Source organism: Montipora foliosa, chromosome 11 (genome assembly GCF_036669935.1).
Source record: "Montipora foliosa isolate CH-2021 chromosome 11, ASM3666993v2, whole genome shotgun sequence".
Lineage (NCBI taxonomy): Eukaryota > Metazoa > Cnidaria > Anthozoa > Scleractinia > Acroporidae > Montipora > Montipora foliosa.
In genome coordinates this window covers 33,050,009-33,072,508 of record NC_090879.1, presented here as the reverse complement: position 1 = coordinate 33,072,508, position 22,500 = coordinate 33,050,009, and the positions used below count along the sequence as shown (strand labels likewise).

The following is a 22,500-nucleotide window of genomic DNA, read 5'->3' as shown; positions in this document are numbered from 1 at the left end:
TTGGAAAATTCCATTCAACTTTCAAATGTGTTGCCGACGAGATGTCTGGACAAGTACTTCATTGAGTTTTGGCGTTGTAAACTCACTACTCCTCGCGTCATAGTAATAGTCCGGCTATTTCATGCTTAGCTTAATATCCTTTGGATTGTGAACAATTCGTATAAATATATTTTTATTAACGCCATAAATACTTTTTATTACACTTAATCTCTCCGTGTGATTCCAAAAATACATATATGTTCTTATGTTCCGTAAAGAAGCTAGAAATGCAAGCTTTTTTATCGCTCTCCTGTACGTTTGTTTGGCACATAAAGTAATCGTACACCTGTGAATGAAAGCAGGAAGTTATAACCTGATCCAGTTTGTTAATTCCCTGAAAAATTACCTTACGTCGAGTTAAGAGTCACTCTTCATTAAGGGGTGGAATGATTGTTCCTCAGTTCAACTAAAGTTGCCTTATTTAGTCGGTTTATAGGGCTTTCTTATTCCATTTGATAATAAATAAATTTCAGTTTTTGTTTTCCACCAGTAAAAAAAATTCATTACTTCACGCTCTGAAGTTGAATTTTTGTTATGTCTAGTAGAGGAAGAGCAGATAACAGTGGCGGAACGTTGGTCGCCTGGTGTCTCAAAGGAAATATTCAAAGCTAACGTTTGGTGTGTTTTAAAGAAGTTAAATAACATGATGACGTAATAAAACATACGTTTTGCTGTAGTTATAGTTTTTTCTTTTAATTTAATTAATTTATTTATTTGTTTTTTTTTTTCCATCGTCGGACGAGATGATGCCGCGGAAAATGTTCAGTCAGTAGTCTCCCTTCTAATAGATACGGTATTTGATGAAATGATGTGAATGTGACGTCATAGTAACAAAACGGAGATATTTTGATTCATTCTCACTTGTGGTCACCCGTGGTCAGCTGTGGTCACTCCTGGTCACTCCTGGTCACTCGTGGTTACTCATGGTCACTCGTGGTCACTCGTGGTCACTCGTTAGTACTTTTAAACCCTATCACTGACCCCAGTGGAATTAAATTATTAGCATCTGAGAGAAAACAGTCCTGTCGGGAGACCCAGGGGAATAAAAAAATTTGCGGTTGACAAGCTACGGGAAAAAAATTTATTTGCATAATTAATGTTAATTCCTTGAAGGCTTGATAAATACGGTCACGATCGCGAACAGCCTATAAAGTACAAAGTCCTATTAACTAATAAAAGCGGCATGAATGCGCAAAAGTTTGTTGACTACGGCTTTCATTCTCCCATCTTTCAACGCTTTCCGGCTTCGCGAATGTGTTTTTGAAGTTTGTCAACGCGAAGGAGGCGTGACTGCGATTGGACGACACGACTGAGACAATGCAGTCATGTCGGGAGGCCCAGAAGAATAAAGAAATTTGCGGTTGACAAACTATGGTCGGCCACCCCGGTAAGACTCAGTTTGTTATTAACGGTCGAAGCCGTGGCCACTTTTTGGTGATAAAGCAACGCATTCGAAAGCTATTTTATTGCAATATTCACCGCGTGACGTTGCTCGCAGGACTGCTATTGCGTTGATGATGGGTTGAGATGAAAGTTCAATCCTCATGTAAAATTGTGAATTTTATCCAAGAAAATTTGACTCAAATTGGTGGCTCCAGGGAGTTTAGTCTCCGGCCTTGGGATTTTATTATAACCGTTGATAACCCGGAGATTGAAAAATGGCTCAAGTCGTGTCAGATCTGGAAAACAACCACACAGGTAGGAAGCTAGCCACAATGGCAAAAACTTTAGGCTCTTTAATTGAGATATTTTCAAATAATTATCTTCTTAAGTTTTTTTTCGGGAATCCCATGCAAATCCTTATATTTTGTCGGCCATGCTCGCACTGAACTTGGGGCGCCTGTGGAGTTTCCAGCCTTGTGTTCTTTTAATGAAGAATAGTTGATTGTTTAACGTAAAGAATGATATTGACTAAATTATTAATAAAACTTCAAACAAAAATATAAAATCTAAACATTAAAATAAGCTTGCCTAAAAATATACGTTTTGAGTTCTCTCTTAAAGTGCCCCTGTGACCAAAAAATAAATCCTTATTTTTCTTTGGATTTCAAAACTATGTTAACTGAACACTAAGTGACCCAAGTTTTAAGCCTTGCTTTCAAAAAGACACCTGTTTATTTTAACTAGAATTTTCCTATTTAAGGGTCCGTCATTACTAACTTTATGTTCTTGAGAGAGCTGGATCACGGAGAAAATGACGTCAAAGGCTCACTAGTTCCATAAAACTGGAGCAGCAATTGAAAAGGCTCTATCTCCACTGGTCTTGGTCGATTTTACTGCGGGACGGGCAAGAGTATTATTACTATTTGATCTTAAATTATAATTAGAGTTTTTCGAAATTAAAAGATAGGCTGGTGTAAGGCCATGAAGAGCTTTAAAAGTTGTTAAATTGAACTAAAAAATAATTCTAAATTTAACAGGCAACCAATGAAGCTCTATCATTACAGGGCTGAGGTGTGCATAGCACGGTGTGTTGGTCATCAGTAACCAAGCAGCTGCATTTTGTGCACGTTGCAACTTATGAATATGTATACTTGGCAGACCATATAATATTGAGCTGCAATAGTCAATGCGACTTATGACCAAAGCTTGTACTAAAGTCTTTGCAGCTTCAAAAGGGAGGTATTTTCTGATACGTCTAATATTGTTCAATGAAGAGAAAACTAACTGGCACGTCTTGTTTATGTGGCTGTGAAAATGGAGGTTAGAGTCAAACCAAACACCTAAATTCCTAGGTTAAGTAACTGATGGTACAGGCATGTCACCAACTAAAAGACTATCAGTTCGGACTTTACTAAGCTGCTGGCGAGTTCCAATGATCACGAACTCAGTCTTCTCTTCATTCAGCTTCAACTTATCTTCGACCATCCACGCCCTCGCAGCCCTGATACACCGCTCCATATCACATTTTGCCTCCGTCTCGCTTTCAGACCTGTCTGGCTTGAACGACAGGTAAAGCTGAGAGTCGTCTGCATATGCATGGATTTTTGGTAGATAGGTTTTAATAACTTCAAACCGCTTACTAGCATAGACAGAAAAGAGCAGCGGTCCTAGACAACACCCTTGAGGAACATCGAATGATAGGTGAGATGTGTCTGACAGTTTTCCATTGACCGCAACACGCTAAGAGCGACCAGACAAGTAAGAGGCGAACCATTTGAGAACATCTCCTGTGACACCAAACGACGTTTCTAGGCGCCGCAAGAGTATGGCGTGGTCAACCGTATCAAATGCTGCGCTTAAATCAAGCAATACGAGCAAAGACACGTGCTGGCGATTCATGTCAAACAGGATGTCATTAAGCAGGATGTCGTTAACTATTTTAAGCAGCGCCGTCTCGGTAATGTGTCATTTCCTATAAGCCGACTGCAATACAGGAAATAGTTCGTTATCTGTAACGCGGGCGTGCAACTGGTCAAATACGGCCCTCTCAGTAATCTTGGATACAAATTATAGATTGCTGACTGGTCGCAAGTTCTTGTAAGCAGAGTCCTTGGCGCCCTTTTTAAGCAAAGGGTTTACGATCGCTTCCTTCCACTCTGAAGTGAAGTGTGCAATAGAAAAAGATGCATTTACCATTTTCGTAATCACAGGAAGTCAAACATCTAATGAGTCAGACACCAGATCAAAGAACCGCATCGCACCACCATAGCTAAAACTGTCTTCCAAAAAAATGGTATTGGAATAACAAGTTTGTTCACGGAGTCCCTCAGCGAATAATTAGTAGCGTCAGATCGATTGATAAATACATCGCTTAAATACTCGGATGTAAGACCGTTTAAGGATTTAAAGACCATAGTGGTTTTCTGCTGCCTACCCAACTTCCTAAACTCAAGGATATAGTAAGAAATAGCAGAAAAACGATCTTTAGTCAGGGTCGGCCAGGGTTTTTGGGTATACGGTATACAGGGGCTTTTTAAATCGGGTATACGGTATATTGCAGCTCAAATACGGGTATTCGGTATATCACTTCCTTTGAATTTCAGGAATACAGTATACAATGCTTCCATTGATTTTGGGTATATTTGGATGAACTTTGGGTATTTTTGCCGGGTATTTTCGCGAATTTTTTTCGGGTATACTGGTATACCATTACCCCCCTGGCTGGCCCTGTTTAGTAGAAACTTCATTTTTATTGTGATCAATAATAACAAATTTGGTTTTTGCCTATGGTCAAAGCGATCTTCTATTTGCAAATTGGGTACTTCGTTTTCGAGTGTTAAGAGCTTCGTTTTCGAGTTGGGATTCGGCTTCGTTTTCGACTTAGAGTGCTTACTTCGGTTTCGACCTTTTGGGTGCCTCCTGCTATGTTCTTCGTTTTCGAGTGCTTGGTTTTCGATACTTCCCTTGTCTTAAAGCTCTGAGAGCAGAATAAATAAGCCTGCTGGTTTAGTTAGATGTGCATCTTTACTGGCAGTAAGGCTCATATCTAAATCGTCGGGTATTCTTAAAGCCGAAGACTTTTTTCTTTTATCTTTACCGAGCGTAATTTCATTTTCCGTTTATTTGTGATCATGCAGGAGTCAAAACAACGTGATATCACAGAGCTGATAATAGAATGATTTTCGCTATATATATTCAAAACTGCAACTCAACAAATCACTTTCCGTGCCTTCGCCCAGTAAACACAATTCTTCCAAACTGCTGTTTTCTTGTTCTGCTGTAATCTCTGTATTGTTTAAATGCAGTCCTTTAAATTATTTGCAAAAGGTAAGTTATAAGGGCTCCATAGGAGCAATCAATTCTATCTGAACATCGTTACTCTGAAACAAAGCATTTATGCTCAGATTGTTAATCGAGATCAGCTTGGCTCAATAGATGCTCTTCTGTTTGCTAAGCTTATCAAAAAACATTCGTGTCACTATATCACTATATCTTAGAACTCGATTTAAAGATAAAAGATGCGTGCGTTTTGCTTTTGACACCATTACAGCTTGTTATAGTTTTTTTCTTAAAGTTTAATTCATGATAAATGTTTTAGATTAGTTTCACACTGTGACAAAGGAACGGAACCTAAGTGTATATTTCTAGTACATTGAGGCAAAGAAAGTAATTGTGAGGCACGGATCATTCCAAGAAAAAAGAGTATTTCCATTTTGTTATTCGCGTTTCTTTCTTTTTTTTCTCCTTTTTTTTTTAATCAGACTGCAGATTTCATTCTTTGGTCGCGCTCTATTTACTGTGCTGTGTCTTTTTGAGTGACTCTGGAAAAAAAGGTCAGTAATTTTCAAAATCGTCCTAATGATTGTGTGCTTGACTATACTTGTTCGACAACGGCTGTGATTAAAATTCAGAGCAAATAAACAATATCCTAGCCTGTAGGCTTACAAAACAACCGTAACGACTGTTTGAATTGAACAAAAGTTTCAGTCGCGTTACAGTTAAAGTGCTACTATGATCAAAAAATCATTTCCTTTTTTCTTCAGATTTTCAGTTTGTTTGCTTAGCACCTCACTGGCAACATTTTGAGCTTGGTCAGTTATTTATCCAAAAGATGTTTACTTTGAGTATAAATTTTGGATTTCACAGTCCGCCAACACTCACGTTCAAAACTGACCGATGGGACCTCAGAGGGTTGGATCTAGGGAAAGTGACATCATTTACTCACCGGCTTAAAATGCGATTCATTTTATATTCAAAACACTAGTTTAAAAGTCTGAAAGCCCGAAACTCCCGTGCTGCATATTAATTAAGCCTCGTACACACCCATTGCATTCTTAAACTCATGAGTCTTTGACGTTATTTTCTCCTCGATCTAGATCTCTTAAATATTTCAAAGTTAGTAATGGCGTATCATTAAATAGGAAAATTCTAGTTAAAACAAACAGGTGTCTTTGGAAATCAAAGCTTAAAACTTGATTTCTTGGTTATAATAGGACTTGAAGTATATCTGTTTTTCATCTGTGGAGAAGTAAATCGTTGATCGATATTAGCTTCAGTCCTGCTTCGTGGTAAACTGTGGTTTTTATCTCACATTTTCTTTTTTTTTAACTTATTCGAAAACTCCATCGATACATGGCTATTTAATTGTCGTTATTATATTCTCGTGGCAGTTCACTGTCCCGCCTTGTCGATACCACTCATACCTTTGGTAGCAAAATCTTTCTTTCCGCTCTCTTCAACTACCTTACTGAGTCCTCTGTTGCGATGTATTACCATCCACTTAGAGACGATTTTATTGGGGGGGGGGGGGGGGGTCTCTGGATCTCTTACATTTAAGCCGAAAAGACAAACTAGAGGATATGTGTTATTCACAACCAAGGCATCCACAAATACCTGACTATAACATGAATAACTTTAGTCCATATCATGCATGCGTCAACAGTGTATTTTGGAAACGCTCAGATATTCAGTTTGTAGAAGCGATTCAGGTAATTTTTTTAGGGGAACGGGTGTCTGCAGTCTCTAATAGACCTCAATGCCCCCGCCGCTTCCCCGTCAAAAAGGCTTCGAACATAAAGTATCATGTCAATGTCTTACCCAAAGGCAATGCAATTCCTTTCTACATGTGATGGACTTATAATGTTTCACAGTTTGTAATTTTAAAACTCCAATACCTGACAAATGAATTCTCTAATGTAACTTGCTCAATGAACCGCTGATCCTTGGCGCGCATTTATAATTTACTGTGAACACCCAGTCAACTATGATCAGATAAATGAGACATTTTATGACGAGTCCTCTGCCTTACGTTTTTCTTTCCTAAAGTTGTCATTGTGCTGGGTTTTTAGTGATAAGTGACGTTTAGACCTCTGTGATTAAATGAACGCGTTTTGTCATATAGCAATTGGTAAGTCAAATGCAAAACAAGGTGGCATGAATGCGTAAAGATTCAAGAAGCAATTTTTCGGAAGGAATATTTAAAACCCTTGCTCTTTCCAAAGGGTTATTTCACCGATGTGCCAGCATTCTAGCTCACTCGGTTTTCATTGGCAACGCGATACTGAATTTTACAACTACCGCACTTGATATGTTTTATTTGATTGTATTTGTTTGGTGATTAAGCAAGTAAAGCAGAATTTCTTTGCTCAGTGATTGACTTCTGAAAAAAAGGAGGGTTTGATTTGGAGTTATTGGTAAGCTGAAGTCATCCAAAACCTCTTAGTACTTTATGCTTCTCGCTCTGTACCGTTACTTAAACTCAAAGAGCGCATTGCCAAGGTGCACCTCTGTTTGCTGGGAACAAGTCAAGAAAATGAGATCAAGGTTTTTGCCATATTTTGGCCACAATTTGCTAACAAAAGAAATGAATTATTTCCAGCAAAGGTGAGGGCAGACCCGCCGTGTTAACCCGTTGATACCACCCCTTTATAACCACCATGGGAGGGGATAGGGCGGTAAAAACGTTTTCGTCTCGAAGCTAAAAAGCAGATTAAACATCAAGCTTCTTTATATTTCTTTCCTTCCAGCTTCATCTTTGATTTGACATTGGATCATCTCATCAAAAAAGGTTTAATTGTCATTTAGTTACTGAAAAATGGTAGATGGGAAGTTCGAGGCGGTAGAGCAGCGAATGCTAGAGCTTGCCATTGCGATAAGTGTAGAAGACAGATATCGTGAAGGAAGGGCTCACTTTCATCTCGGCGGTGCTTACCTCAACCTACCTGATTATCAACAGGCCATAAAAAGTTATGCACAAGCATTACCTATTTTCGTAGAAATAGGCTGCAAAGCGGAGGAGGGATCAACCTATGGAAATCTGGGAATTGCCTACCTTAGTCTAGGTAATTTTAAACAAGCCATTGAGTACTACGAAAAAGATCTTAGTATTGCTAAAGAAGTAGGTAATAGGGCTGGGGAGTTATCAACCTATGGAAATCTGGGAAATGCCTATCACAATCTAGGTAATTTTAAACAAGCCATTGAGTACCACGAAAAAGCTCTTAGTATTGCTAAAGAAGTAGGTAATAGGGCTGGGGAGGGATCAACCTATGGAAATCTGGGAAATGCCTATCGCAATCTAGGTAATTTTAAACAAGCCATTGAGTACTACGAAAAATATCTTAGTATTGCTAAAGAAGTAGGGGATAGGGCTGGGGAGGGATCAGCCTATGGAAATCTGGGAATTGCCTATTTTAGTCTAGGTAACTTGAAACTAGCCATTGAGTACTACGAAAAAGCTCTTAGTTTTGCTAAAGAAGTAGGTAATAGGGCTGGGGAGGGATTAACCTATGGAAATCTGGGAATTGCCTATCTTAGTCTAGGTAACTTGAAACTAGCCATTGAGTACCACGAAAAAGATCTTAGTATTGCTAAAGAAGTAGGTAATAGGGATGGGGAGGGATCAACCTATGGAAATCTGGGAAATGCCTATCGCAAACTAGGTAATTTTAAACAAGCCATTGAGTACCACGACAAAGCTCTTAGTATTGCTAAAGAAGTAGGTAATAGGGCTAGAGAGGGGTTAACTTATGGAAATCTGGGAAATGCATATCTTAGTCTAGGTAATTTTAAACAAGCCATTAAGTACTACGAAAAAGATCTTAGTGTTGCTAAAGAAGTAGGTAATAGGGCTGGGGAGGGATTAACCTATGGAAATCTGGGAAATGCCTATCTTAAACTAGGTAATGTTAAACAAGCCATTGAACACTACGAAAAAGATCTTAGTATTGCTAAAGATGTAAGGGATAGGGCTGGGGAGGGATCAGCGTATTTAAATCTGGGAAATGCCTTATGCAATCTAGGTTATTTGAAGGAAGCCATGGATTACCATGAACTCAGTCTTAGTATTTTTAAGGAAATTGGAGACTGTCTAAGAGAGGGAAACGCGTGGTATTCGCAAGGTTATGTTCATGAATTGTTGGGTTCGTTGATTAATGCACTCAGTTGTTATCGTTCAAGTATAAAACATTTTGATGAAACAAGGCATAGTCTGAAGTCAGAAGATGAATTAAAAGTAACTTTTCGTGATTCTTATCGCGTGTCATACACTGCTCTGTGGAGGACACTTTTGAAGAATGGAGAAATAGAAGAAGCTTTGTATGCTGCTGAGAAAGGTCGAGCACAGGCTTTGATGGATATTTTGCAAGATCAATACGGCATTGACTCTCAGTCATTTTCAGCACTTGCTCCGAATCAAACTCTTACAACTGCATTAGAGTTTTTACCTTCACATGCCGTTTTTGTGGCACTTGACGAGAACAAGATCACGTTTTGGGTGCTAAGAAAAGACAGCAAGATCAGCTTTCGACAAAACGAAATCGCAAATGGAAGCGCTGATTTGTTGATGGAAACTATTTTGAAAGGGATTGGCGTAGGGGATGGTGTAAGATGCGAGAATCGTTAATTGGATGCACTACGCAATGACCTGTCTTGCAGTAAAAAACCTATCAGTGAGAAAGCAGTTCTACCATCTTCATCCTCTGGTAACTCTTTACAACCGTTGTATGAAGTCTTACTCGGGCCAATTGCAGACTTGCTCCAAGGAAATGAGTTAATCGTTGTTCCCGATGGACCATTTTGCTTGGCTCCATATTCTGCATTGAGTGAATCTATCAGGATCCGCACCATTCCCTCGTTGACCGCCTTTAATGTGATCGTTGGAGCACCTGATGACTTCCACAGTAAGACTGGCGCACTGCTTGTAGGTGATCCCTGGTTGAAGGAAGTTACTAACAAGAAAGGGAAACCCATTTGGGAACAGCTTCCCTGCGCAAAACAAGAAGTAGAGATGATTGGACAACTTCTGCAGACAACACCGCTGACTGGAAAAAGTGCCACGAAATCTGAGGTGCTGAAAAGTATGAAATCAGTTGCTTTAGTTCACATTGCAGCACATGGATGCCAAAAAACGGGAGAAATTGCTTTAGCCCCAAATAACGAACGGAAATCGCCAACCCCCAAAGAGGAAGACTTCATTTTGAAAATGTCGGATGTTCAGACAATTTGTCTTCGAGCAAGGCTAGTTGTGCTGAGCTGTTGTCACAGTGGCCGGGGAGAAGTGAAGTCTGAGGGAGTGATGGGAATTGCAAGGGCTTTCCTGTGTGCTGGAGCTCGGTCTGTTTTGGTGTCACTCTGGGCAATTGATGACGAAGTAACGTTGCTGTTCATGAGAAGCTTCTACCAGCACCTGGTAGATGGAAAAACCGCAAGTGCAGCTCTTCAACAAACAATGAAATATTTCCGAGAGTCAAAGCAGTATTGCGCTATAAAGCACTGGGCGCCATTTGTGCTTGTTGGCGATGATGTCACGCTGGAATTTCCAAAAAAATGGTAAGTGAAGTTCGAGTTTAACTGCAAAAACAAGAGTACTTTTTAAATTGGAAAATTGACGATAGGAATCAAATAGGCCTAAGATGGCATGATAACGAGCTGCTACAATAGACAAAGGTAGTTGGGAAGGTTATGTAAATGAACCACACCAGAGCCGTATGTACTTCAACCCGCTTCTGTTAACGCGCAAAAGAAATAGTTTCACCTTCTCTCATATAGACCCCCCCCCCCCCTCCCAACCTATTCAATGTTGGAAGATAACTCAACAATTTCCCACTAAAACCATTCAGTTTTGTACAATATTGAATGAGGGGGGAGAGGAAAAAACCAATGAAGACGTCAAAAGTAATAAGCTTCCCAACAGTTTTGTCTATGATTGTAGCTTCGTAGTATAAACAATTCAAAGTTTCCTGTAACACACTTTTGTCACAAATGTAATTTCCACATGCATGCACAGTAGCATATTTAAAGGATACACTTCACATTGGTGGAAAAACTGTTTTCGTTTAGCGTTTTCTGGCTTTTTGTTAACTGGTGAAGAGGGCTCATTTTATCACCTCGTGATGTCTCTTTTCGTATTTCCGTTCTCCCATAGATCTCTAAACGTCATCTTTTATAAGGAATTCAACGACAGCATCGTCCTGCACGTAGCCATTCGCCTCGGCGCATTGTGTATGCTCGAAAGAACCAGCTATATTTAGAGCTGTTTTTTTTTTTTTTTTTTCCAGAATCGATGTCGAAGGTGCTAGAAGATTAACTAGCAGAGCCTGACGCTTCAGTAATTGCCGAACTTGTAAAAAAAGTAGAACGGGTTAACAATCATGGTTATGCCAATAGAACAAGCTCCAAAGGTTTTATAGAAGTTTACTGCGTTAAATAAACCAACAGACTGAGATTATTGTAAGTGAAATTATGACAGAAAGCTTAGATCTATAGTAAAATGCTAGTTTTACTCGTTTTTTTGATATTTCGTTTCTCGTATAACTTCAACAGTCATTGTTACTTAAATGACGATCAAAATCACAGTGCTATATTTGAGTTGCTAAAATTGATGTTCTATTTAGTTCTTTGAAACTGTTTTTGTTATATGAGTGTAAGCCAGTTTTGAAAGAAAAGAAAAACAAAACACTTTTGCTGATCACCCTTAACATCAGACATTTACCGTGATAAGGAAAAGAGACGTGACATTTGCAACATTCAAAGATCACAAAATAGAAGGGAAACGACGGGTGAATTTTTTTTCCTGTTCTTCTGCATAAGAAATGAATAGAATCATCAGCAATAAAGAAGACGTTTTTCTTTTCTCAATAAATTTCCAAGTTCTTCATAGGGCTTACTCCCTTGAGTTATCGGTGGTGTTTTTAAGCAAAGTAAAAGAATGTGTTTGCATTCGAAAGTAGTTCAATTCTTGGAATAATAGTTAGGGAACTAACAAATCCGCTGCAAAGTTAGAAAAAATTCTCTGGAGCAGATTCATAGCCACCTTCACAAGTGGAAAACTTTTAGGTGGCTCTGAATCCACTGCAGAGAATTTTTTATACCTTTGCAAAGAATTTATCTTAGCCTGCTAACCACTTTTGAGCAATAGAAAATGGGGTTCACCTAGTTCGTTTCTGAGATGTAAGCTTTTGAACTCAAAATATAGGGCTTTTTTTTTAAGAAGGCTTTTCGTTGCTATGATAAACTTTTATATCCTATTAATGAGCGCACCTACCATAACATTTGATGTTATGTGAAACAGTTGGGGTAGATTCAATCCTTCCAAATAGCACCGAGTTGGTTTAAAGTGTTGGTTTGAGCCTCAAGGGAACAAAAGGCTACAGGCAGCCTATACTATGGCCTTTAATTTAGACAATTTCCGTCGCTAATGTAAAACTGATGGTACTTTGATATCCGGGTCATGTGACGCAACCGATTGTTTAACTTACGTTTTAAACTGAAACCCTAATTTAATGTAAGGCTCTGTTGCATTTTGCAATTTTTCATGCAATAACGAGAAAAGTTGCAAGTTGCACACTTTACCACTGCCAAAAACAAGGTGAGACAAATTGCAAAACCCTTCGCGGAAAGTAAAATCCATTGCTATTTTGCGCATTGGTTTACGCAAATTGGCAACGAAGGTTTCAAGCAATGCGTGCTGTGAAATCTGCCCTGCAACTTGTGTCGCAACGGATTGCGTCATCATCCAGTGAAATGTTCCTTTAACCTCATGAGATCATCGACAGCCAGACAAATTGCAGGAAACGTTGCCCATTGTAACAACCGTCAAGCGAATAGCTTTGCAGTGTGAGATATCTTGTCAAAACAAAATTGAGAGACAAGTTCTCGAAAAATTGCCGAGTGTAACAGCGCCTTTATAGGTCAAGTAAGTAAGGAAACCATCTAACGTTGGATAAGACAACTAGCTCTCCATTTGCTTATCATATAACTTGATTAGAAATCATAAATATGCTCAGTTTTACAAATTGCATAAAAATGTGTCTTCCAAACGCGATACAAAATACGTTTGTGAAGGTAAAGATCTGTAGATTAATGTAAACGAAAACACTCGGAAAAAAAGCGATATTAAAACACGAGGCATTAAGCATCCTGGAAAGGAAACAGTGTTAAAGTCGGTGATTAGATGTAATAACTGTGTATATATCCACAGTTTGTAGGTATGGGCACCGATTTTAAAAGGGTTTCCTTTCAAGGGTCTTTCCTTTTCAATAGCTTCGGTGTGGATATTATCCAAAAGAGACAACAAAGCCCTGGTTTCCATGCATGCCCTGGTTTCCATGCAAGTATTTCTCAATCGCTACTCCATCCATGAAAACAGTGATTTCTTTTCGTCCTGGTGTAAACATAAAAACAAACAGTATTAAATTAAGCCACAAAGAAAGTCTGGAAAAGTCAAGTAGACAAAATGAAGTATGCTACAACAATAAAGCATTTGTTTGGGATGCCAATATGACCGTCATTTCATTTTTTGCTTTGCCTTTTTTTTGTTTGCGGGTGTGGGTGGGGAGGGGGATAACCCCTTCAAAAGCACTTGTTGTAGATTGCAAGGGTAAGTTTTTTCTACATCTAAGCTCAGTTTTAAGTGGCCGAGGAATTAGAGAATTTACCAACGTGCACCCCTACTTCACATTGTAAGCATAAATGTGCGCATTAGTCTGACACGTTATTGACTGAATACTTTTTATGATGCCAGCAAATTCGAAAAAAAAGATCATTAGTCTTTTACTTGTCATGCTTTAAGCAAAACGTATTTAATGTCGTGATAATACATGCCACTCCCAAACGAGCTCTTTGCAATGGTACTTTTCGTTTGAAGTGTGTTACACACATCATAGTTCCAAGAATAGTTACACAGATTAAATAAAAAAGTCGAAAGCCACCACTAAAATCATCAGTGATAGGAGTGGCTACCTGTGGCTCCAAAAGCCGTTCACAAAAGGAGCACGATACGCCTAAAAGACTTGTTTCATTCACCAAAACGTACCGCCGCAAGTTTTGTTGTCTTTTTTGCAAAGAGAAGCCTTTAAAGCACAAACAAAGTTGCGAACATCCATGACTCACGACTGGTCACCACTGTGCTCACTGACCAATCGCGGGTCGCCAAGCGTTCTTCCAACTGTCTTAGGCTTAGTCTTCCAACGAATAAGAGCCGAATTCGATGGCTTTCGAAGCAAATGTTTGCAGAATTTGGCTGCCCTTAATTTCTTTTCAGTGTACAAGCGGCTCAATTAAAAGGGGCGAATAGGCAGCGGAGGTATCGTCCGTGATCTACGTGGAATTTCGAGGCGATCGAAGACTTGGGAGCGACTTTATGGCCCTTTCCCTTCGGTGAATCCGTTCGGCGGCTTGGTCTCGGTGCCCAACCTTTGGTATAGAATATATAGACGGAAAAGAAGAGGAACCAAAAACCACGTAAATCGCTCTTAATCGACCCAGAGCCTCATTATCCTCGGAGTCAGAGTCAGAGTGTATGCATTTTCTCTCGTTAAGTCCAAGTTCACTTTCACTCCCAGAGCTGGAAGACACCAACACGTGTTTTTCGGAAAGAGAAACAGTTAAGAGTACGTCACCTCCAAGATTTGCTAACTAGTATAACTAGTTTGTAGAAAAGTTTCTGCCTCGACCTTTGGCGCTCATTCTCTTCTCGGTCTCTGACCCACACGAAAATCAAAAGGCAGTTTGCAGTTATTATTGTGGCAGAGTTTGCTGACTGATCATCACGCTTCCGGCATGCAAAAGCAAAAACAGATTAGTCCCGACCTTTTAAGGCCCGCTCGCCAGAAATGATAAGAAATTTGTAAAATTACGGTTTTAAAACTCTGGCTTACACAATTCGTAAGGAGATTTGGGTGAGCTTATAACTTTGGGGCTATAGGCGGGATCTATAAGCGGAAACGAGCCACGGGAATAAGCCGCTGTAACACATTGAAACTTTTAGCTGAAACTTATGTGCAACGGTGCTGCAAAACAAGTTTCAGCAGGCGTTCCAGCGTGTTTCATAACTGGTCGAACCTCGTTCGGGAACGTTGTAGTAGGTAAATGTTTCGTTCTCGAGAAAAGCGAAACCAAAGACGTGGGCTCACAAGCGTGCTTGCACAAAGAAACAAGAGGCCGGTTACACAGTGTTGCATGGTTTTTATACCGAGGTTATATGTATAACAATTGACTCTTTGAAGAGTAGGTGTCAGCGCAAGAGCAACGAAATACGCACTATGACGTCATAACATCGAGTATGGTGAAAGAGAATACCCTGTCACTCGAACAAAGTTCTGCGTAGCTGGCTACGCCGTAAGCAGAACCTAATAAATGCAAGTTGAAGTATGTAATTTATTCAAGTAACAATAACTTAAAAATTAAACAAGCCTTTACCTTACCTGTAAGGTGAAGTTTGATTGGAATTCTATCGCCTCATTGAAGCGCATGCGTGGTGAAGGTCATCCTTCAAAGACAGTGGCCCATGTATGTTCATAAACCCCTCTGGGTAGGGAACCCCGTATTTAGGGCGGAATTCCAATCCAACTTTACCTTAAAAGTAAGGCTTGTTTAATTTAATCTCCTCATTTGCATATTCGAGATCCCGTGACAGTTCAAAGCACACGGGCCATAGCAAGTCACAGTAATGAACAACAATAGGCTCATTGTAGCTTAACAATGGCATCTAAAAAGTAGAAATTAAACAGAGCAATTTACAATGGATTGTCCATAGTTATTGTCCTCGGTTACATCTTTCTTGTAGTAAGTAGCAAAAAGTACATTCTGCGGACCATCCTGCAGCAGCCATTATAGTTCCTAGAGGTACACCTTTCCTAAAAGCAGCTGAAGTGGAGGCTGCACGTGTACTGTGTGGCTTGAAGTGTACAGTGTCTATACCTTATTTCATCATGACCGTTTTGACCCACCTTGAAATCGTGCTTTGGGAAACTGGCTGGTGTGGCTTACTATAACTAAGAAATAATCTGGTGTGTTCAGCGCTACGAACTGGTTCTGTTCTTATAAAATACTCCTTCAAGTATGTCATTACACACTAGCGTTTATCAACAGGATATGAAGGCAAAATAAGCACTGGTTGTGGTTTCCCTGGTCCAGACTACTTTACTAATTTGTCAACATGAAACTTGTATGAGGACTTCCCTTTAGACATCTGTTGGATGTCCATTAAATGAACTTATTGACACCTTTGGCCAGTAACCAACATACACGACATAACTAACTTAAGAGTCAACAATACACCTTATTCCAAAATGGCCGCCATTTTAGTACTCTTTTGTTTCCATGCAAATTGGCCCTTATGGCCTCGTTCAAGGTTAAATATTCTTTTGAATTTTACGTTTGAAAGCGAGGTCATAAGGGCCAATTTGCATGGAAACAAAAGAATACTAAAATGGCGGCCATTTTGGAATAAGGTGTATTTCAAGTTCAGAGTCTTTGCAGGGCTCCAAGTGTTAAGGAGGTCCAGAACTTTAGATACGTCCCATATTGACTGATATCTCGGAAGTGGTGGCCTGGACTAGAAAGCTGCTTTGACAAATCTCTTTATCAGGTGGTGTTCACCCACTGTGCAAGGGCTATCCGCAATGTCTACTGCTGCAGATATTGCAGATCGGGCAGTGTTAATGGCTGAATAGCTGTTTCCAGTATCATAAAAGTGTGTCAAAAAATTAATAACATCGGCTACAGTTGGATGAATGGGATTTGCATGTGTTGTTCTGACAAAGTTCTTCCACTTATCCAAATACACTCTGTTCTGTATGGTGGTGCCAATCCTCCATGATTCCATGATGATGTCCCAAGCTCTCGCTGAAATATTTTGTTGTCTGAGTCTCGTCCTGACAAGAAACATGCCATCCGTTGAAGTTTGTGCCACAGAGGGTGCTGTTTGGTCCTGTCGTGTGGTAACTGGAGAAGGGAGGCCTCCTTCGGTAGAGGTACTGGCTGGCTGATTAACATTTGACACATCTGTGGTAACCAAACTTGTGTTCTCCACAGTGGGGCTATAACTAAGGCTCTGGCCTGATCTTCCTGCAACTTTTGAAGAACGCTGTACAGCATGGTGAAAGGAGGGAAAATATTAACATATTTATCTCAGTCTCCCGCTCAAACACATTGCATCAGTTGCATAGCCATCGGGGTCTGCACGCCCTGACACAAAAGGCTTAATTTGATAATTGTGCCTTGAGGCAAATAAATCTATCTCAGGTCTTCCCCATTACTTTGTTAACAATTTGAAAACACTTGGTTGTAGCTGCCATTCAGTTCTATTCTGAAAATTTCGACGAAGTCTGTCTGCAGTTTTGTTTTGAATTCCAGGAATGCGCGTAGCACTTAGCCAAATCTTCTTTTCAATACACCACAGCCAAATGTCTCGAACAACCTTGTTACATGCCGTAGAATGTGTACCACCCATATTGTCAATGAATGCCACTGTGGTAACGTTATCTGATTGTAAATTTCATGTTAATAGAGTTCAATACAAACCCTAGATGTTCTATAACCTGCCTGGGTTGTGTGGGTGATTGATTTTTCCCTTGACACATTAAAGCCCAGGTCACCAAAAGGAGTGAAGCGGGTATCGTTTATATTCGCCTTGCATTGATCAGGGGTATCACCAAGTAAGAAACTGTCATCGAGATAACCACTTAAAATGTGGCCTCTGGTTCGCAATGTGGAGTACACTGGTTTCATGAGTTTAGTAAAGATTCTTGGTGCAGAACTCAAACCACTGGGTAATGTAATAAATTTGTTTAATTGGTGCCCACTCTAAATTTCAAATAACTGATTTTGAATAGCTCGTTCTCCATCACACCATATTATGAAAATTTATTCAAAAGTTCTACCCTTTAAACTCACCCAAATATTGAATATTCATTTCCTTTACAAATTACTATCACTTGTCTGATAAAACAAAAGATCATTTCATTACACCTCGAAAGAATAAAAGCACTTCGCCTACAGTGTCGTGCTTTCATCTGTTTCTCGGTGTTTGGAACCCATGATGAAACACTCTCACTCGTCACACTTGACATATTACTTGAAAGGGCATTGCATAATGAGCTATCTCTAAAAATTAGAGATTTCATGTTCAAAGAATTTTTACATTGCAAAGCGGTTTGTGATGTCAAATACAGAATAGAACTATACCTCTTTCAGCTCGGTCGTGGGTCAAAATTGTGGCCATTTTTGCTGACTTATGGGAAAATGGTAGAATATTCTTTATGAATGTGGAATATTTAGCTGATTAAAGATAAATATTTGAGATTAGGAGCACTTTAAGCACCGACGTTAAGCGCTAACCGTTGTTTAAGAGGTAACAAAACCTATAGGTTTCCATGGTATTTACGGAACAGTCTTAAACAGTCTCTGCGGTGTCTATAGATCTACGTAAGGCGTTTGACACTATATGCCACTGCCTCCTGATAATAAAGTTAGTGGCATATGGGCTTCTGGACCACTCCATTCAATTGATCCGCTCTTACCTTATCAATCGTAAGCAACGAGTCAAAATAGAGAACGCTTATTCCAACTGGCGTGTAGTCCAATGTGGTCTCCCGCAAGGATCTCTTCTGGGACCGCTTTTGTTTAATGTATATATCTATATATTAATGACATAACCCGTATTACCACGAATATGAAATTGAGGCTCTACGCAGATGACACAACCGGTTATGCTGCTAGTAACTCACCTGCGACCTTGGAATTCTACATCAATACTGACCTGGCGAGATTATCAAATTGGCTTTAAGATAACTACCTCACCATGAATGCCACAAAGACGCAGGCAATGATTGTTGGCAAATCCAAGTATAATTATGAGCTCACCTTAATAAAGTCAAATAATATTCTATCGATGAACTTAAGTTGCTGGGAGTGACGATTGACAATAAGCTCACTTTTTCCTCACATATTAAATTGGCTCTTAGTAAAATTCATGCAAAGATAGCCGCCTTGCGCAGAATTAGGAATTTTATTGATAATGACACTGCGGTCAAACTATATAAGTCGTACATTCTACCTCATTTTGACTATTGTAGTCCTCTTCTAATAGCAATTAATCGAAAATGCCAATTATTACGTACTTAGAACTCTCTTCAATCTACCTAAGTCTATTAGTTACCAGCAGACCTTGTTGCAGAATAATTTAGATTCCATTAAGCATAGGCGCCTGGTCCAAGCTCTGACACTTGTGTACAAAGGCTATCCCAATTATATGAGTAATATGTTTAGAATCAAAAACTGTGCTTACAATCTTCGCTGCAATGGTAGCAGACTCGATCAGCCGGCCCCTAATACTAGTTTTAAACACAGATCTTTTTCGTATATTGCGTGCCGCCTCTGGAACAGTATACCTTTGCATGTTAGGGAGGCCCCAAACCTTAAGAATTTTGTGGTCAAACTAAAGAAACTTAAGTTGAGCCAGGTCGAGTGTCGTTGTAATTCCTGCTCTAATTAGATACTATTTTAAATTTATAGTATAGATAGGTAATTTTATTATAGATTCTTAGTTTAGTGTTTTCTTAATTTTTATTCTATTGTAGATACACGTAAATTTTTGTAACGAGTCCTTTTTTAGGCTCATCAATGTCTCGTGTTTAAATAAGGTTTTTCAGTTTCAGTTTTTTCAGTTCAGTTCATCTTTGAGCGGATACTTTGCGTACAGGAATTCATCGTAGAAACCTGAAATCTCGCTAAACGCTACAGGAAACCCTCCTCTGCAAAAGGGTGTCGGGCTTTAGCTTATTTGTTTTTCGTTTTAAAGATATAATTCCTAATGCTAAGTCAATCCAAGAAATGTATGTCGCTGAACTTTGAATTATAATAACTGCATATTCCAAAGGGCGTTTGAAAACAAGGGTTTAAGCAAAAATTGGAAGACAAACAATGTGTATTATGGGGAAAATTCAATGTGAAAATAGCGAATAAGCCATTTCCGAATTCAGGTCTGCCTCCCCTTTATTTCCGGTTTTCACTGTCACACCATCATCAAAACCATTCAACAAATCAAGTCAAGAATCAAAGAGATAAAAGAAGATAAATATTCAAGCAGTCTCGTAAAGTTGCAGGTCTGAGCGATGTTTCATGGGGTAGATATTCGAAGAAATGTTTTACTCAAATTTATAATATTTATTTATGGAGACGCCATGTTTGTGTCCCTCTCAGGGGCACAAATGGCGGCCGGAAGCTAACAAAAACATACGTCATCGAGTTTTGCTTTTAGAAACCTGTGGTCGTCTTCTGAGTGCTCATAAACATCTATATATGAGTATTTATTGTCATACAAGGACTGTTCAGATTGCAAATTCTCAGCAGATAAGTGAGCCTTCTCTGTCGCCATTTTAATATCTTGTCACACAAAAGCTGAGAAATTCAACCTTGCTTTATCACGAGACGGAAAACTCTATCAAACTGAAAATTTTTGAAAAGACAAGTCTTCAGCTGTTCTAATAATTAACTAAACTAAAATGTCAAAAGGATTGACAATTACTCTTTTTTTTAAATTTTGATTACGTCACGTGAAAACCAAGCCCAGCGCGTCTAAGTTACTTTTTCATATGTAAAGTAGATTTAATTACCATCACAAAAACTTCGCACTTACCCGCTTTGAAGATGATGCAGATATGAACTCGGAAATGGCCTTCGAAGAAGGCTTTTATGTTGGTTTTGAAATAATCTTTGACATGCATTGGTGCTTCCTTATTTTCTTGCTTTGCTTTCTGAGGACTAAGAAAATAAGATCAAAAGGATTCGCCTGCTGCTAGGATACGTCGCAATTATACTTGTGTTTCTTTTCCGTTTTTTAAAAACGCGTCACTGAAGAAATGGAGGACGACCATACTTACACAAATTGCAGATCAAATGATGCTTGATTCTAACAGTTGGGCCGATAAATCTCCTTGGGAATTTGTATATCATTCATATATTGCCACTGACCAATGATGTTTGAAATGCTCAGGTGAGAAGGATGATAAACTACTGTTTTGGCAAGGGGGAAAAGCGCAGCTAAAATTGTCCTTTCGCCCGTTGACAAGCAACTATAGTCTATCATCATACATGCGCATGAACAAGTGTAAAGTGCAAGTGGCAGGGGAATAAGGGGATATTTGTTGACGCCATTGCTCACATTTTGTTTCATTAACATACGAGTGTGCTCACGAAAGGCATCATGCCATTTACAAATTGACTTCAAAAGGTAAAAGAATGACAACTACGTGTAAGTACGTCAACTCAACAACCCATGCAATGATGTTCAACGCACAACCGTGCGAACTTTGCAAGGAGGGTTGACTGTCCATCAAATTTGCACACCCTGATCGGCGTGTAAGTTTTAAAAAACTTTGCTAGGTGGCCACGGTAAGGCGCTTCGTACTGTAAGCCTTTCGGTTCGATAACAAGCCTCGCCCAGTTATTGGCCATCAAAACCTTGGGTGGCAACCACACATTTTTTGCAAAATGTCGAATTTCTCAGAGATTAACTGGTGTGTCAGGTTCAAACTTAAAGAGGAAGCACATTGTACAAATCATGCACTTCCAATATTCAGTACTTTACTCTTGGCTGACGATAGCCTTGAGCAAATGAGGCAAAATTATAAACAAATATTCCCCGTTGTAAAATGTCGCGCACGTGTTTGGAAATGAAGACATATTGTTTGCCGCGTCCGTGATATTTTTGTGGGATCGCCTGGACAGAGATGGAACTAACTGATAGACAACGTGATGTTTATGTCAACAATAAGCTTAGGGGGTCTGTGTACCCACTTCCAAATAACCACCTATCAAGGGATAAAGATTCGAAGCCGCCGCACCGATGAATGATACCTGGTCTCTTTGTTTGAGGAAATCCCACAGAAGAAGTCAATGTTGAACTGAAAAACTTGAAAAAAGTGATCACTTCATCTGGCGTTAAAATTTCAGACTCGAGAACAACCGCTGCAAATTCGTCTTGTTTCATTACTGGAAAACGTATCGATTTCACAATTCGTTCACCAAGAACCTTTCGTTTCATTGTACCATCAGATGGTAGGCCTAGCTTTTTGCAATTTTTCGTTGCCCACGAATTAACAGCTCGAAACAAGTCCACCTCTTTGACACTCAGTGAATCCCTTATGACTAGTGCTTCAAGTAAGGACTTCTCGATTATCGTAAATCCATCAGCCTTCACAGCCACTTGTGTGTGTCTGTCGACCACTTCCCAGCAACGAGACAGCAGCTTTTTCTCCCCATACTTTTCAGCCGTTGTTAGAATATTGAAAACGTTCGATGGATCCACATGATTTTGCAAATATTCCGTGCATTTCCCGGCCAGTGTCGGTACCATATATTTTTTCGCCAAGTACAACACTCCCATCACATTACTTCGGCTCAAGTTGACTTCATCGCTGTAAATGAAGCGCAAAAACTCCAACAAACTCTCAAATTCGCAATCGGGCAGTTCAATTGAGTCACTAACGTCCGCTAGCTCACCGTAAAACATGGCTTCAAACACAGGACTGCCAATTGACAACACAAACTTGTGAGCTGAAATCACTTCTTTTTCGTCACAATCGCCATAGGTCTTGCAAGTAACAAATTTCACATCACTGAAAAGATCGTTGTTGAGCATAAACTTGGTTCTCTCTCTGATAGTAGGTCTCTTCATTTGCCAGTTTTCATGGATAGACATATTGGAATGAGGTTGTTTTGATTTCTTTGCAATAGCTGCAACTAAATACCCCAGTATCTAATGCTTGCCTGAAGACTTTAGCTTGTTACTGTAAT

The 22,500-nt window shown here is 39.5% G+C and overlaps 2 protein-coding genes across 2 annotated transcripts; one reads left to right on the top strand and one right to left on the bottom strand.

The window, feature by feature from the left end:
- The first annotated feature begins 4,571 nt into the window (after positions 1-4,571).
- LOC137976285 (tetratricopeptide repeat protein 28-like) lies at positions 4,572-13,215 on the top strand. The gene is made up of 4 exons (XM_068823584.1): positions 4,572-4,749; positions 5,184-5,255; positions 7,449-10,251; positions 10,980-13,215. Exon 3 carries the CDS (start codon positions 7,517-7,519, stop codon positions 9,323-9,325), a length of 1,809 nt encoding a protein of 602 aa, XP_068679685.1. The 5' UTR covers positions 4,572-4,749; positions 5,184-5,255; positions 7,449-7,516; the 3' UTR covers positions 9,326-10,251; positions 10,980-13,215.
- Positions 13,216-21,463: 8,248 nt separating this feature from the next.
- Positions 21,464-22,405, bottom strand: LOC137976925 (BTB/POZ domain-containing protein 6-like). The gene has a single exon (XM_068824244.1). The coding sequence runs from the start codon at positions 22,403-22,405 to the stop codon at positions 21,464-21,466; it is 942 nt and encodes a 313-aa protein (XP_068680345.1).
- Positions 22,406-22,500: the final 95 nt, after the last annotated feature.

What these genes read in the sequence shown, in the direction of transcription:
- LOC137976925 (XM_068824244.1), bottom strand. Translation starts at nt 22,405, where the DNA reads ATGTCTATCCATGAAAACTGGCAAATGAAGAGACCTACTATCAGAGAG.
- LOC137976285 (XM_068823584.1), top strand. Translation starts at nt 7,517, where the DNA reads ATGGTAGATGGGAAGTTCGAGGCGGTAGAGCAGCGAATGCTAGAGCTT.